This window comes from Hypomesus nipponensis, chromosome 13, assembly GCF_054491055.1.
Source record: "Hypomesus nipponensis isolate SF chromosome 13, ASM5449105v1, whole genome shotgun sequence".
NCBI lineage: Eukaryota > Metazoa > Chordata > Actinopteri > Osmeriformes > Osmeridae > Hypomesus > Hypomesus nipponensis.
Window position 1 is genome coordinate 17,057,032 of NC_140373.1, and position 17,859 is coordinate 17,074,890.

Here is a 17,859-nt window from a genome sequence, read left to right on the forward strand (position 1 = left end):
TGTGTTGAAGGTAGGTTTAATGACTGTTTGTGTGCGCGCGTGGGTGAATGTAAAGGAATTTCATTAGCATTTTGATTGTGCTGTATTGACAGGTAGCGTTGGTTTGATGTAGACTGCAAAGCTAATAGGGTCTGTGTGATTGATAGGAAGGGTCTACGGGCGTTTTTCCCCCAGCGGCAGTATTCACGGTAGGCAATAGATGCTCTCGCGCAGGTGACAAGACGATAGGCTAGGCTACAAAAGGAAAACGGGAGTTACGGGCCGCGCTCCGGCATAAGAGAAGGACAAGAAGAATGGTCGCAAATCGAGAATCGATATTTAAACCGCATTCATTCCGCCACGTCTTTCAATAAGGTGATTTGGAGTCCCAACCCTCGAGGGTTTATCGTTATCCCGTTCACAGAGACATACGCTTCTTCGGAGGTGTGTTTTATTGTGTGTGCGTGTGTGTGTATGTGGTGTGTGTGTGATTTAATGAGTTTGAGGCGTGTGATGAGCAAAGAACGGGGATAATTTGATAAGTGAAGCGCATTTGAGTCATCCACCGCATCGCACGGTGTTGGAGGAGCGCTGCTCTTTGTGCAAATGAATCACTCACAGAGGCGCGACGCGGCCGCAGCTCGGTAAATGTATTTTGTCGCAAGCTAAGCCTTAGTTGATCTTGGACGTATATTCACATGGTCTATCGTCAGGGACGAATCGAAAGTCCGTATATACCTGTGTGTGGATTTGAATTGTTCATACAGTGTGCGCAGGCTATAGTGAAAAAAAAACAACCCTGAATGCATTCCTAGGTTTAGAGGGGTCCTCTCTCTTGCCTATATGGAATGTAGCCTTCTATAATGTATGTAAACTTTCAGTTTGTCCGTGTGTTTCTCTGTGTGATCTGATCCTGGTTGATAGTGTTGTCTCTGTTCTCTTCTATAGGTCGCTGGATAGAGTGATGACGCGGCATTAAGGGACACAGCTTTCCAAAGACAGATCAAACATCCAGGTCTGCTATGAAGGTGCCGTCTCTTTCTGTCACTTGTGTGTGAGACAAACACACCTACACCTACACACACACACACACACTGGGGAATTGCCCACTCTTGGGAACAGGCCCAAACCAGGGCACAGAGATGGAGCTCATATTACACTTTTATCATCAGTAGTACACACACACACACGCACACACAGGCACACACACAAATTCTGCAACAACATACAAGGAGTTCTGAACGTGGAGGAAGAACACGGTCCAGACCGACCAGACCGACAAGAACCCTCTCAGGGTGAAGCAAGGCCTGAAGATTAGCAGACGACACCAAGAGGCCCTGTGCCAGCCCAGGCTCTCAGCATCCTGTCCCAGTGCCTCTGACGGCCCTATGAAGACTGTGGTGAGCCAATAAGAGAACGTCCGGCCTTCAAAGGGAGTGAAGAAGGCTCCTACAGTTAGCACCATGAGCTGTAGGCTGGAGCGTCCCTCACTGCTCTAGCCCCTGTCCTCTCCTGTGCGTGTGTGTGTGCGCGTGCGTGTGTGTGTGTGTGTGCGCGTGTGAGACAGCGTGTATGAGTGCGAGCGTGTGCGCGATGGCGGTGTGTGTGTGGGCCGCGGCCCCCCTGCTGTTCCTGGGGCTGTGTCTGTGCAGCGTGGGGGGGCAGGCCCGGGGGGAGGTGCTGGAGTTCGGGGGCGTGTCGGGCCAGTGGGGCCGCTTCCCGGTGTGGAACGCCTGCTGCGAGAGTGTGCTGAGCTTCAGCCTGCGGACTCACAGCCAGGAGGGCCTGCTGCTCTACCTGGACGACGAGGGATTCTGCGACTTCCTGGAGCTGCTCCTGCTCCACGGCCGGCTCCGCCTGCGCTTCTCCATCTTCTGTGCTGAGCCGGCGGAGGTCCAGTCGGGCGTGGCGGTGAGCGACGGACGCTGGCACGCCGTGCGCGTCAAGCGAGACTGGCGGAACACCACGCTTGAGGTGGACGGGATGGAGGGCTGGGCGGAGGTGAAGAGCAAGCGCAGAGACATGACAGTGTTCAGCCACACCTTCATGGGCGGGGTCTCTCCGGAGCTGCACTCGTCCCCGCTGCGCCTCACCTCGCCCGCCGTCAGAGAACACAACCCTTTCCGGGGCTGGGTCACCGCGGTGACGGTGAACGGCTCGGCGACCCTGCTGGAGGAGTCGGAGGGCGTGGCCGTGAGCTCGGGGTGTGGGCCCGACCACGTGTGTCAGAACGGAGGTGTGTGCAGCGTCGTCAACGACCAGCCCATCTGCGACTGCTCCCACACCGGTTACCAAGGCAACGACTGCAGTGAAGGTAAGGCCCAGATCACCCTGACCCCCCTAGCACTGTCATCCTGACACGCACGCACACATACACACTCACACACACGCGCACACATACAGACTACATCCACCCACTGTAGGGGGGTCTTGAGAGTGGAGTTATGCAGTTCCTGTTCTAAGTGTTATTGAGTCCGGAAGATTAAACACAGATCTCTAATGTGATTACAGTCATACAAGTCTTTGTGGCCAGCTCAGTGCTCTTAGATAAATACCCTGGCTTCATAGCCTCATGTCGGCCAACCTCACTCGAAAGCTGGGAAGAGGTTTCTACTGTAGACCTACCTGGTACTGAAACTAGGAATGGTTTCATACTGTAGGCCTACCTTTTACTATAGCAAGGAAAGGTTTTATACTGTAGACCTACCTGGTACTAAAACTAGGAAAGGTTTTATACTGTAGGACTACCTGGTACTATAGCTAGGAAAGATTTTATACTGTAGACCTACCTGGTACTGAAACTAGGAAAGGTTTTATACTGTAGGACTACCTGGTACTATAGCTAGGAAAGATTTTATACTGTAGACCTACATGGTACTGAAACTAGGAAAGGTTTTATACTGTAGGACTACCTGGTACTATAGCTAGGAAAGATTTTATACTGTAGACCTACCTGGTACTGAAACTAGGAAAGGTTTTAAACTGTAGGCCTACCTGGTACTGAAACTAGGAAAGGTTTTATATTGATGGTCTACCTGGCTTTGAGGCTGGTAACGGTTTCATTCGGTTGGTGGACATTGAAGTAAAGCAGGTCATGATTCTACACTGTAGACCCACCTAAAACTGCATGTAGTAATGGCTTGCTCACTAACTGTCGATGGCTACTGAGATACTGTCAGTAAAAAAAAAATCGGGATCTGTTGACTTGAGATTAGTTGTGCTTGTTAGGTTCACAAGCCCATTTGAATCAAGCAGTCTGATGTCAATGGGTTTGATAGATTCCATTATGTGTGATTGTGTTTATGTGTTCCATTTGTTTTGTTTTTCTTGACAGCAAAACCACAAATGAATAAACCGACAGTACTTTTTTCTCTCTGTTTGAAGTGGGCAGTGGCAACAGCAAATACTGTCACTGAGAATAAACATGGTATAGTTGTCATTTATTAACTTGGCAATTGATAAAAACAAGTGATATGTGTCATAACGGCACTGTATCCATAAGTCACGTACAGTACAGCATGTGGCACATCAGCCCTCTCTTATCCCAGACTCCTACTGAATCCTCCATCATCCAACATGTTGGTTGGCCAACAGGGTTACTATGGAGAGTCCGTGCCATTTGCCTCCATACTCATTCTCTCTCTCTCTCTCTCTCTCTCTCTCTCTCTCTCTCTCTCTCTCTCTCTCTCTCTCTCTCTCTCTCTCTCTGTCTCTCTCTCTCTCTCTCTGTCTCTCTCTCTGTCTCTCTCTCTCTCTCTCTCTCTCTCTCTCTCTCTCTGTCTATCCCCCCTCTCTTTCTCTTTCTTTCTCTCTCCTTCTCTCTACATCCGCCATAAGACTCACACGCCAGGGGCTGTGACAAAGACATGAATGTGTCAAACCAGGACAGTGTGTCACGAAGGTGCGTGTGTGTGCGTATGTGAATAACTCAAGAGTGATGCTGGTATCTTAGTAACAAGCCATTGGGATTTGTGTTGAGGGGGTTGGAAGCGCATGAATATGACAGTATAGTGGTGTGCTGGTTGAGGGAGGAGGTAACATGAACATACTACAGTAGTTGTCTCTGCAGACAGGTGTGCTGATGTTGACACAATCTGATCCTGTCTGGTACTGCTAAGGGGGAGAGGGGTGCTGCAGGAGAGTCTCTTTGCCCTAAGCGCACACAAACACACACATACATACACACACACACAATCACACAGAAACACACACACACAAACACACACACACATACAGCAGTAGAAAACAAAATGTGAATACACAGCTAGACTGCAAAGGGCCTGTCACACACACACTCACACACACACACACACACACTCACACACACACACACACACACACACACACACACACACACACACACGCACACAGACACACACACACACACACACACACACACACACACACACTCACACACACACACACACACTCACACACACACTCACACACACACACACACACACGCACACACACAGACACACACAGCTCAGACTTCTGCACCAACAGCATTAGCAGCAGCAGGCTCAAGTCTCTCCCAGCAGTGTAGGTCTCTGGGCTGAGAGGGAAGCCAGGCCATTTACAAAGCTTCTCTCACCAGGTACTCTTCCTCTGTTTGGATTGGCTCTCAGATTCACTGTGTGATGGCTCTAGGAGCCAATAGGAGGCCGGTCTCTGCTGGTGCACCTGCAGTCTAATTGGTGTAATCTCCTTTCGCTATGGTCCAAGAGTGTGATTATCGGCACCAAAGTGTTTTTTTCCGATGCTTGTATTTGAGGGTAGTGTGCGAGGGTGGTGTAGTGATGTAAGATGTAACTAATGAGTTTTAAATGTGTCCAAACGATTGTTAAAGGTTGTGTGTTAGGCTAGTTGTGTAAGGGTTGTGTGAGTTGTGTACGGGTTGTGTGTTAGACTGAAATCGGTTGGCCAATTAAATAGGCCGATTAAATGCAATTTTGAGATAATCAGTATCAGCCAATGCCTGCGCTCATAAGCTGATGACAGTGGGTGCTGTGCCAATGCTAGATGTAACATTACCTGAGAGAAAAGGTAACACTAAAATTCTTCGAAGCTCAATATATTTAATTGGGCACTCTTAATGACATATCCAAAGTTGACTGTCCGTAAAATGAGATTCTGGTCTTTTACTGAGAAATTGCTAATAACGTTAGTTGGAAATAGCCAAAAAAGAGCTGGACCAGGACCTAGAGAAGCTCATTGGTGATGCTCCTCTAGGAGATGGAATCAGCTAAATTGCCAACTTGCTAGTAAAGGTCTCTGGTTGTTCAACACTGTTAAACTGCCTTGCTTGGTCTAATTAGTAATTTTATAGGTGATCAATTTGTCTTCAGAAGCAAATGTATTTATTGGAAGTTTTTAAATCAAACAGCTTGACCAGTAAACCATTTTTCAATGCACTTATCCAAAACCCCGAGGCCCAGCTGACCATGTGGCTGATAACTGAGCTGGGCTGGCTACCATGTGGTAAAGATCCTGTGAAGTGGAATCGAAAATGAGTTTGAAGTTCATCACACCACAGAAAAATGTGTTGTTTACTACCCATCCAAATTCGAATGAAAAAGAAACACCGATCTTATTATGTTAAAGATCCCATGACATGCTGTTTTTGGGTGCTTTTATATAGGCCTTAGTGGTCCCCTAATACTGTACCTGAAGTTTATTTCCCGAAATTCAGCCTTAGTGCAGTATTACAGCCACTACGAGCAGTCCCACAAATGAACTTTCCTCAGGACGTGCTGTTTCTGTGTCTGTAGCTTTAAATGCTATGAGGAAGAAAGAGGCGGGGCTAACTGCCGTGCTTCGGTCGTTTGCAAGCAATGATGTCTCAAGGAAAAACAATATTGCGCTTGCACGGTCGTAGCTCATTTTCTCATTGGTGGGCCAAATTCTCTGTGCAGGCAAATCAGAGAAAGGGGAAGTAACCTTCGCTCTTATGACGTCATAAGACCAGCCTTTTCAAAACCGAGCGTTTCAGCTTTATTTTTCTCAAAGGCGGAGAAAAATACGCAGGGCTTGGTTTACACCTATCAACATTTCTAGCCACTGTGGGACCAAAGGCAGCCTAGGGGAACTCATATTAATGTTAAATTAGGCTTTGAAATCGTGAGAAAATCAGCAGTCTTCTCTACTTGAGACTAGGGGGGCGTGTCGCCTGAAGGACCTGAAGGTCCGCCCCCTTGAATTTATTGAATTTAGCAACAACAGCAACACTAGCTAAATCAATTGCAGATATCAGAACAGCCATACCTGCTGTCTCTGAGTGTTTTATATGTTAATTTCCTTCTCTTTGCATTGTACCAGCTGAGTAACAGAGAATGCAACCGTCTGTTATCTGACGTAGATATGTTGGGTTTTTGCCCCTAACATTTTCTCGCTTTGCACATGCTTTCAGGAACACATTTCACATGTATATAATGTACTGAGAAGCAAATCATGTAATTTGCTTGACAGCATCTTTAATGCCATTAGAACTCCAGTACCCAGTATGCATCACAGATTGCATGACAGTAGCTGTATACTGAACTTGTTGGTAGAGCCCACAAGGCTAAGTGGTTTATTGGTTGAATTCTACATTGTGGTAATAAAGAAGGCTTTATAAACCTACGCTCAGTTAGTTATCAAGTAAAGGACAAATGTAACACATTATTAACGCTAAGACATTTGATTTAGCTTTGTCTACATGTTAGCTATACTGTAAGCTCTGGCTGTGGGTAAGTGGCAGGGCTGGACCTTGGGGGCGTGGCTTTACCTTAGTTAGGGGTGGGGCTAGACCTGGGGGGGTGGGGCTTGACCTGAGTTAGGGGTGGGGCTAGACCTTGGGGGTGTGGCTTGACCTGAGTTAGGGGTGGGGCTAGACCTTGGGGGTGGGGCTTGACCTGAGTTAGGGGGGGGGGGGGGCTAGACCTGGGGGGTGGGGCTTGACCTGAGTTAGGGGTGGTGCTAGACCTGGGGGTGTGGCTTGACCTGAGTTAAGGGGGGGGGGCTAGACCTGGGGGGTGGGGCTTGACCTGAGTTAGGGGTGGTGCTAGACCTGGGGGTGTGGCTTGACCTGAGTTAAGGGGGGGGGCTAGACCTGGAGGGTGGGGCTTGACCTGAGTGGGGGGTTGGGGCTTGACCTGAGTTAGGGGCGGTGCTAGACCTGGGGGTGTGGCTTGACCTGAGTTAAGGGGGGGGCTAGACCTGGAGGGTGGGGCTTGACCTGAGTTAGGGGTGGGGCTAGACCTGGGGGTTGTGGCTTGACCTGAGTTAGGGGTGGGGCTAGACCTACCCATTTGGTTCTGCAGTGAGCACCCTCTTGGGAAATGTATTGTGGCAGCCTTCAAACAGCTCAAACAGCTCCAAGCTATAGCCTGCAGGGCAGGAAACACAGTGCCCAGTGCCCACTCCTCCAGAAAGTCAAACAGTTATCAGATTTGTCATCTGGAATGGTTGTAAGACGACAAGTATGTGTGACTGGGAGTCCTTTTGGTCTTTTAAAATATTTTTCTTCCCACAATGGCACCATTTTTAGAACTCATCCTCATCCACACAGATTCACAAACATTTGTTAAAATGCTGTTGCTAGTTTGGTCGTTTTAAAATCACATTTCTTTCATAACTTATGCTGCAGGTTGCAACCTAGTAAATAAGATTATTATCAATGCACTACGAGACTAGATCATTTCTATAAATTGTTTGTCAATACCAGCAGAACTTGGTTTGGGCTGACAGAATTCCCCCGGCAGTGAACCTGTCATGCTTAAGATTGCTATAGTATTTAGAGGCACTTCAACCACAGAAAAGGCTTTTGGTCCCACTTTACATAACATTTGTATTTTGAACAGAAATACTGACCTTGTTTTTTATCTATTTCAATAATTATAAACGGCTGGACAGAAATCTAGTTGTCTGTACAAAGACAATGCAGAGAAAAACATGTTAACAATATAAAATACAAGTTCAGCATTTTTTTGTCTTTATTCTTATTATTATTCAGTTGTATTTGATCAGATGCAATTTTTTTTCTCCTGAAAACTTGACATGAGCAGCATATATTGTCTGTCTGCCTCTCTGAAATCTAAATACCAGGATTGATGTGTAAGGGTTGTGTGTTAGAGTAGTTGTGTAAGGGTTGTGTGTTAGGCTAGCTGTGTAAGGGTTGTGTGTTAGAGTAGTTGTGTAAGGGTAGTGTGTTAGAGTAGTTGTGTAAGGGTAGTGTGTTAATTGTGTAAGGTTTGTGTGTCAGGCTAGTTGTGTAAGGGTTGTGTGTTAGGCTAGCTGTGTAAGGGTTGTGTGTTAGGCTAGCTGTGTAAGGGTTGTGTGTCAGGCTAGTTGTGTAAGGTTTGTGTGTTAGGCTAGCTGTGTAAGGGTTGTGTGTTAGGCTAGCTGTGTAAGGGTTGTGTGTCAGGCTAGTTGTGTAAGGTTTGTGTGTCAGGCTAGCTGTGTAAGGGTTGTGTGTTAGGCTAGCTGTGTAAGGGTTGTGTGTTAGGCTAGCTGTGTAAGGGTTGTGTGTTAGGCTAGCTGTGTAAGGGTTGTGTGTCAGGCTAGTTGTGTAAGGGTTGTGTGTCAGGCTAGCTGTGTAAGGGTTGTGTGTTAGGCTAGCTGTGTAAGGGTTGTGTGTCAGGCTAGCTGTGTAAGGGTTGTGTATCCCATTGTCCTTGAGGGCAGCTTGCTGTTAGCATTCTAATAGTTCCACCTGTTTCCACCAAAGTATCACGGCAAGGACATAGGGGAGGGGGGGGAGGGGTAGGGGGGAAGGGGAGGGGGGAAGGGGTAGGGGGGGACGGGAGGGGAGGGGGGAAGGGGCAGGGGCAGGGGGGGGAGGGGGAGGGGCTCACACCACATGCACATTCACACACACACTTTTACACAGACACACATCGTTACAGTATTGACTTCTGCATGTCTTCCCTTACCCTGCATTGCTGTTTCCTCCTCCATGTTTATCAGCTATTGTACATCCTCATTATTACTGCCACGCTCAATGTGCAGTAGGCGCGTGTGTGCGTGCGTGTATATGCGTGTATGTGTGCAAACAGCATGTGTGTGTGTGTGTGGGGGGGGGGGGTGAACAGTGTGTGTGTGTGGCAGTGAACAGTGTGTGTGTGTGTGGCAGTGAACAGTGTGTGTGTGTGTGGCAGTGAACAGTGTGTGTGTGTGTGGCAGTGAACAGTGTGTGGGGGTGAACAGTGTGTGTGTGTGTGGGGGTGAACAGTGTGTGTGTGTGTGGCAGTGAACAGTGTGTGTGTGTGTGGGGGTGAACAGTGTGTGTGTGTGTGGCAGTGAACAGTGTGTGTGTGTGGGGGTGAACAGTGTGTGTGTGTGTGGCAGTGAACAGTGTGTGTGTGTGTGGCAGTGAACAGTGTGTGTGTGTGTGGCAGTGAACAGTGTGTGTGTGTGTGGCAGTGAACAGTGTGTGGGGGTGAACAGTGTGTGTGTGTGTGGGGGTGAACAGTGTGTGTGTGTGGTGGTGAACAGCGTGTGTGTGTGTGGCAGTGAACAGTGTGTGTGTGTGGGGGTGAACAGTGTGTGTGTGTGTGGGGGTGAACAGTGTGAGTGCTGCATGCTGTGTATCCAGGGCGTCTCTGTGGGAGGAGACTGCTGCAAGGTAAGTTTAGGGTTCCTACAAGGCTCCAGATCCACACATGAGCAGGTAGGAGCGTCGCCTTCCATCCACCATGTCCACCCTCTGTGTGTGTGTGTGTGTGTGTGTTACGTGCGAGTGTGTGTGTGTGAGTGTGTCGTATTGTATGTGAGTAATCTGATGGCGATTGTTGGCTACCAGTGCAGCATGGGTTCCATAGTGACATCTGGGTGGATTTGCATGTGTGTAACATCGATGACCTGGACGCGTGTGCATGTGAGTACCCATGGTAACCCAGGGGGGCTGAGCATGCATGTTAATGAATGTCTGTCTCTCTCTCTCCTCGCCTGGACGCCCCCAGAGCACAGCTACAGCCCAGGTGGGTCCCTCCCTCCCTCCCTCCCTCCCTCCCTCCCTCCCTCCCTCCCTCCCTCCCTCCCTCCCTCCCTCCCTCCCTCCCTCCCTCCCTCCCTCCCTCCCTCCCTCCCTCCCTCCCTCCCTCCCTCCCTCCCTCCCTCCCTCCCTCCCTCCCTCCCTCCCTCCCTCCCTACCTCCCCCCAGGTCTTTCTCACTCTCTTCCTTCATCCTTCCCCACGCCGCTATCTTTCCGTCTCTTTCCACACCTCTATATATATCTCTCCCGCCTCACCTCTCCTTCTATGTCTTACACTGTTATCGTTCCTTATCCCTCCCTCCATCTCTGACTCCCCCCAGCCCCCCCAGGTTTCTCGCTCCGCCTCGCCTCCCCTTATCTTCCCCCTCCTCCACCACCTTCCCCCACCATGTCTAATCTGGCTACTGTAAATGCAAGGCTGTTTCTGATTCGTGTATCCATGCGCAAGAGTGTGTGTGACAGAGTGTGCGAGAGCGAGTGTGTGTTGGGTGCAGAGGAACGGTAAGTACTTTCCCCTCATGGAAAATCATCATGTTTTCAAGAGGCTCTACATTCAAGGTTAGACACAGGTACACTATACATTTTTAGTGTGTGTACGTGTGCGTGTGCGTGTGTGTGTGCATGTGTAGGATCACTGCCTAGACTGAGAGAGATGGTCTGCTTTTTGCAGATGTCTCATGTAGAAATAATGAACCCCACACACACATATCCACTCACTCACACGCATACCCCCCCCCACCCGCCACCCCTCCCCAAACTGGCTCGCCCACAAACCCCCTGCTGTGACACGACCACTCCCATGATCCTTTGCTGTGCTGACTGTGCTCTTGTCTTCCTTTAAGGTCTGGCTCACTTGATGATCGGCGACCAAGGTATGGGCTCTTACCTCACTTCCTGTTTCCTCTGCTACCCGTCACCCCCTGCCCCAGCCCACCCCCACATACCCACCCCCCCACCCCCAACTGTCACAATGGTCATCATCATCCCTGTTGGGAGCAGGCTGCAGTTGTCTCTAGACCCTGATTCAAGGTGTGTTGTGGTACGTGCCTCCTTACTGTGGGGGGGGGGGGTGATGGGGGGGCGAGGGGGCCGGTGTTGGGTCGGACATGCCAGAGGGAGCTGGTCCTGGTCTGGCTGCTGCCCAGCAGGGTGACTCCCTGGTCTGGGTCTCTGGGTTGTGGAACAAAGCGCCGGCTCTCCGTGGATGGTTTGAACTTTACTTCCCATCTTCACCCCATGCTCCTTCATATCTGCATAGTGTATGAGTGTGTGTGTGTGTCTGCGTTGGAAGTGTGTGTGTGCCTGGGTGCGTGTGTGAGTGTATATGCACTTCTAACCTTGTATGTGTTGGTTGATTTCTCCATTCCTTCCTCCCGCACTCCCCCCTCCCCCCTCCCCTCCCCATTGGGCCTTTCGTATTATGCTCATTTCCCATTGGCTCATGCACATGGTTCTCTTCTGCCATTGGCTCATGCACACGGTACTCCTCTGTCATTGGCTGGTGTATGTGATTCGATGTGACGTTACCCTGTTCTGGGGGGGGGGGGGGGCGTGTTCGTGTACAAAAGCAGCACTTGTGTCTAGACACATGCCCTTCCCATCGGAATTGAAGAATTAGTCAGAACTTTGTGAAATCACTGCGCCCTATTTTCTGTTTGCCGGTGTGGGAGAAGAGACCCGGTTGCATTTGACACCAGTGCTGCTTTTCTGCGTTCACAAAATGCCCCCCTTCTCCTTTTTCTCTCCTTTTCACGGACCTCGCGCTCACGACCTCTCTTCCTCTCCTCTCTTTCCCTGTCCCTGTTTCCCTGTTTCCCTCTCTTTCCCTCTTTCTCGGACACAACCCTCAATGTGTGACTAGGCAAACTAAGAGGTACCACCAATTCCCTTCTATGAATGCGTGTCCATTCTGATGTATGAGCTCTCACATGTCACCTGTTGGACGACTGTACAGTTGGAGGACTTCCTGGGACCAGGCTGTATGGCTACACCTGCTCTGTAGCTGTCAGTTTGTCAGTCCTGATCTTGGGAAGATTGACTGAGGGAGATAGACGTATGGCTGGAGCTTCCGATGGATGGCTGTTATTTGCTGTATTGCTATTGCGTCAGGAAGAGCATATGTATGGCTTTGAGCTGTTATGTCCATTATCTGTTATATAGTATGTATGGCCGTGAGCTCTTATATAGCTTCCCAATGCGTATGTATGGCTTCGATCACAACATCTAAAATCATGAGCTTTAATAGAGAGCTTTCTGCCCATGTGGTTTAGCTCTCCCACCTCTCTACAGTGTAAATGGAATGGAATGCTTCATTGTTATGCGAGGTAGGTGTGTGCACGAATGTACGTAGGACTGTGTGTGTGTGTGTGTGATAGATGGAATGTGTGCGTGGCCAGTAAATCTTTGGAGAAGGTAGGTGCTGCATTGCTCAGCTTCAATTGCATGACTTAACAAATACACTGATTGGCTAATACCGAAGCTAGACGCAACAACGATTGGGTGATATTCGGAGTTCCTGTAAATTGATTGGCTGAGATAAAGAGAGCAGCTGGAGACTGGTTTCCTCTGCAGCAGCTGAGACACAGCGACTCAAAATGGCTACCAGGGCTGCCACAGGTTGAAGGCAAGTAAAGCTTCTGCATCTTGAGCTTAACTGCTATGAACCCTACCGGCAGTCATGCTTTCCTGGTGCTGACTGAATAAGTGAGAGGAGCTTAATTGACATATTCAAACTTTGTTATGCTGATTTGTACTGGTTGGCTGACTGCTACAGTTTGATTGCCAAGTACATTGGCCTTTTTCAGCTGCCGTTTGTGTGTGAAGGCAGTCAAAGTATTGTGTGTGTGATTCTGTGTGTGAGTTTGTGTGTGTGCGTTTGTGTGTGAGTGTGTGCGTGTTCTGAATATAAAGATGTAAAGGCTGTCGACGTGAGCGGACGCGGACTAGCTTAGGTTGCTCAGTGTAAAGAGGATTTCTGAGGAGCCTGCAAATCTGAAATGAGTTTCTTTGAGGAGATGGAAGGGGGTGTCTGAGAGAGATTGTGTGTTTGTGCGTGTGTGTGCGCGTGTGTGTGTGACTTAGCACACCCAACATTCCCTGTGTGTGTGTGTTTGCATGGCATGTGTGAGATTGAGCATAAAAGAGAGAGAGAGAGAGAAGAAGGGAGTGAGAGACAGACAAAGAGAGGGAATGACAGAAAGAGAGATGGAGGGAAAAAGGGAAAGTTTTCCCCCTCTGATGTGGAGGGTCTCTATCTCCAAAGAGCCAGCCGTGCCCCAGCCTGAACCCGGAGGTCAGTGTGACATCACCAGCGAGGAGTGAGCACAGTCCTTCTAGCCCCCGGCATGGTCAGGGGGGGTTGGAGTTCCTAACTGTGCCCTCACAGGCCACGGGTCAGCTGGAGGGGAGGAAAATAGAACGAGGGAAGAGAGAAGAAAGAAAAAATAAGCTTCAGTACATTCCTGAAAGTATCGAACGAGATTTGCGAAAACTAGCACATTTGCATTTGTTCTGCTCTCTCCACATGGCCAGATGTCTATGAATGGGTTATTTGTACGACACAGGGCAGATTAATGCTTTCATTATGAATATGATGTGTTGATATTTTGCTGTGTGCATTCATCCTGAAGATGTTTGGGGAAGGATAGAACATGACATGCTATTGATACAACAATCTGTGTATAATTCAACTAAGGATGTTGGTGCTTTCTAATGTTGACCTTTAAGATACCCATATACAAGCATAGACATGCACACACACACACACACAATCTAACCTTTATGGGGTGCCCTCTGAGTAGGTGAGCGTGTGTTCAGGGTAAATATGCATGAGTAAAGCCGCCTGCATATTCTTTTCACGGTCAGTGCACGGAAGGTGGGAGAAATGGGAAGTATGTTTGTGTGAGAGAGTGTGTGTGTTTGTGAGAGAGAGTATGCGGGTTAGTTTTAAGGGGGAGGTGAATTGTGACTCATCACTCGTGACTCATAAAGCGTCGGCAATCAAAGCAACTTACACACACGCACACACACACACACACGTACCAGAGCAATGCTCCACTCCACCGTATGCAAGGTTTGGAGGAGCATCAAATACGAACGTGGAACCTGCCTGTAACACTGGGGGCCCTGATGCCCAGCACAGACCCCACCCCTCCAAAGACCTCACTTCCCCCAACACACACACATTACCCCCACACAATCCAGACTCAAGGATAGGGTGGGCGGAGGAAGAAGGATGGCAGGTAGATAGAGAGGCAGAGAGGAAGAGAATGGGAGAGAGATAGTGGCGAAGAGGTAGGGAGAGAGGCAGAATGGACGTGAAACGAGAGGGAGAGACTAAGAGAGGGAGGAGCAGAGAGACAGAAAGGGAGGGGAGGTAGGGCGAGAGGCAGAGAACAAGAGGTACAGAGAGGCAGAGAGGACATGAATGGAGAGGCAGAGAGGGAGGGGAAGGAGGGAGAGGCAGAGAGGGAGGGGAAGGAGGGAGAGGCAGAGAGGGAGGGGAAGGAGGGAGAGGCAGAGAGGGAGGGTAAGGAGGGAGAGGCAGAGAGGGAGGGGAAGGAGGGAGAGGCAGAGAGGGAGGGGAAGGAGGGAGAGGCAGAGAGGGAGGGGAAGGAGGGAGAGGCAGAGAGGGAGGGGAAGGAGGGAGAGGCAGAGAGGGAGGGGAAGGAGGGAGAGGCAGAGAGGGAGTGGAAGGAGGGAGAGGCAGAGAGGGAGGGGAAGGAGGGAGAGGCAGAGAGGGAGGGGAAGGAGGGAGAGGCAGAGAGGGAGGGGAAGGAGGGAGAGGCAGAGAGGGAGGGGAAGGAGAGTGGAGAAGGAAAGGTAGACAAAGATGGAGAGTAGGGACGAGAGAGAAGGTCACGATAGAGAGTGGGAGAGAGGGAGAGACAGAGAGAGACAGAGAGAGAGAGAGAGAGAGAGAGAGAGAGAGAGAGAGAGAGAGAGAGAGACAGAGAGATAAAGAGAGAGACAGAGAGAGAGAGAGAGAGAAAGAGAGAGAGAGGGAGAGACAGAGAGAGACAGAGAGAGAGAGAGACAGAGAGAGACAGAGAGAGAGAGAGAGAGAGAGAGAGAGAGAGAGAGACAGAGAGAGAGAGAGAGAGAGAGAGAGAGAGAGAGAGAGAGAGAGAGAGAGAGAGAGAGAGAGAGAGAGAGAGAGAGAGAAAGAGAGAGGAAAAACAACAGAGCCAGTCGGTAACCCGTATTCTATTACAACGTGTGAGAAACAGCAGCATTTATCAGTGGGGGTGTTAAATCTTTGCCTCTGCTCTTAGCGGCTCCGCAGAATACACACAGCTGGAATAAGGGTCATTGGTGCAACCCCCCACTTCCCCCCACCCCACGGGAAGATGGACCGGTCCACTTCCCAAATTGCCCTAAACCTGTCATGGCAAGGTCCATTCTTTATCGGTAGGGGTGTGCAGTGCCTTGAGTGATTCACTCCAATTATCCATCAGTCATTTATAGAGGCACTCCTGCCTGTCCTCTGAAACGCAAACACACTCCCACACCCAAACTCATTTGTTTCCCGTGTCATGGGTAACTAGGACGTCTGAAATATCCACACCATTCATTATGAACACACCACCTCACAGAAGATCCCGATTCTTTGATTACTTGCTAACGATCTGCGATGTGAAGGTCCATTAGGAGGGTGTGTGTGTGTGTGTGTTTGTCCATGCATTTGTCTGTGTCCGTGTGTCTGTGTGTGTGCATACGTGTGTGCGGTCGTGCGTGTTTGTTGATGTGTGTGTGCGCACGTGTGTTTGTCTCTATGGGTGAAACCGACTCTGATCTTATCCAGCCTGAAACAAATCCGGGCCTTAGCCAGGAGACATTGTCATGGAAACAGGCTGGTTTCTCCTGGGTAGAGGAGAGACAACCAGACCCCACAGAGAGAGAGGGAGGAAGGGAGAGACGGAGGGAGAGCATAGAATCCATCGAGGAGGTTGATTCCTTTTCTCCTGTTTTGAATTTGACTATTGGCCAAGGTTTGATTCTGCCGCTGCTGTGGTATCTCAGCATATTTATGTGATCTGTTCGGTTGTGGTATCATGGCCGCGTGTTTTAGGAAAGGAAGATGGGATGGGAGGCGAGAGAGAGAAAGATAAGAGAGAGAGAGATAAGATAGAAAGAAGACAGACCGGGTTTCTACTTGGTTCGGTGTCAGACTGAAGGTTAATATCCAGGGCCTGCATATGTTAGCGTACATTTACATGCTTTAGGCACTACGGACATCCATCTGTATGTACAGTAAGGGGCACGCCCGTGTGCATACGGGGTGTGTGTGCATGTGCGCGTGCGTGCGTGTGTGTGTGTGTAAGGGACAGTCTGAGGATAGAAGATGGCAGAAATGCATGGTGGGCTGAAATGAGGTTGTGTGGAAGTGCAGTGTGCTATCTTCACGTTGACAGGGCTGCTATGATCGAAGCCAGCTACTCTGGGATTTAGATACAGCAGCATTCGTCTCTCTCTCTCTCTCTCTCTCTCTCTCTCTCTCTCTCTCTCTCTCTCTCTCTCCATCCTTCCCCTCCCTTCTGTCACTCCTCTCTTCACTCATTCCTTCTTTCCTTCAGTCTTTCTCCTGCTCTCTCCCTCCTGCTTCTCTAAACCCCTTTCCCCATCCATTTCCTCCATTCTTTCCTCTTTCTTGATATCTGTTTCCCTCCCTCCCTCCCTCCCTCCCTCCCTCCCTCCCTCCCTCCCTCCCTCCCTCCCTCCCTCCCTCCCTCCCTCCCTCCCTCCCTCCCTCCCTCCCTCCCTCCCTCCCTCCCTCCCTCCCTCCCTCCCTCCCTCCCTCCCTCCCTCCCTCCCTCCCTCCCTCCCTCCCTCCCTCCCTCCCTCCCTGCCTCCCTGCCTGCTCCTCTCTCTCCATCAGGTACTGCCTGGTGGTATAGGCACCCTGATGCGCTCCTTTCCTCTGTCCGCCATTTTGATTTAGCACATCTGTCGAAGATAATGTACTGTTCAGTCAGTCTCTCCCTCGCCACCTCTCTCGTCCTCCCTGCGACACGCACACACACGCACTCACACACAAACACAGACACACATTCACAGCTGTAGCCCTATCGCACAAGGGTTGCCATGGAAATAACAAATTAGTGTGTGAAAGGTTGAGGAGGAAGACGCGGAAGATGAGACACAAAACCACACACACACACACACACACACACTAGCCGTTACATATGAATTGTATTTGATGGCTAAGGAGGCGATGCAGCTGGTGCCAGCAGTGAGTTATATAGTGTTAGAGCATCACAAATCCCCCTCCCCCCGACTCAGCTCCTTCATGGGAACGCAGGAGGAGGTTTGCAACATTTCCCTTTTCCTCCCAAGGCTGTGTCTTCTGTTCTTACTGCTGTCATCCTCCGTCTCCCCTGTTGTGCCTCAGCACCTTGCTCTGTCTCTCTCGCCGCTTCTTTCCCATGTTCGGTTTCCTTCTGCCTCCTTCTTTATGTCTCTCTCCCTCTCTTTTCTTCCTTCTGCCTCCTTCTTTATGTCTCTCTCCCTCTCTTTTCTTCCTCTGCCTCCTTCTTTATGTCTCTCTCCCTCTCTTTTTCTTCCTCTGCCTCCTTCTTTATGTCTCTCTCCCTCTCTTTTTCTTCCTCTGCCTCCTTCTTTATGTCTCTCTCCCTCTCTTTTCTTCCTCTGCCTCCCACTTGTGTTCCAATGTCTCCTCTTCCCCTCTGTCTCTGTCCCATTCTGTGTCTCTTCCTATCTTCCTCTACGAGTCCCTCTTGATCTCCTTCTCTTTGTCTTTGCCTCCCATTTTTCCCTCCCACCTCCTATCTCTTTCAACCATTTTGTGTCTCATCCGACCTTCCTCTCTGTGTCTCTCTCCCTCTCCTACTACCTCTCTCCCTCTCTATCTCTCTCCATCTCTTTCTCTCTCTCTGTCTCTCTCTCT

At 49.8% G+C, this 17,859-nt stretch overlaps 1 protein-coding gene across 1 annotated transcript in view; it reads left to right on the forward strand.

The window, feature by feature from the left end:
* Nucleotides 1-1,569: 1,569 nt before the first annotated feature.
* The window catches only part of nrxn1a (neurexin 1a), a 57,291-nt gene continuing 41,001 nt past the window's right edge, over nt 1,570-17,859 (forward strand). Inside the window, exons 1-3 of the mRNA XM_084670053.1 lie at nt 1,570-2,293; nt 9,921-9,938; nt 10,796-10,825. Of these exons, the coding sequence (XP_084526179.1) occupies nt 1,573-2,293; nt 9,921-9,938; nt 10,796-10,825 (769 nt within the window). The 5' untranslated portion in view covers nt 1,570-1,572. The remainder of the gene's footprint in view (nt 2,294-9,920; nt 9,939-10,795; nt 10,826-17,859) is intronic.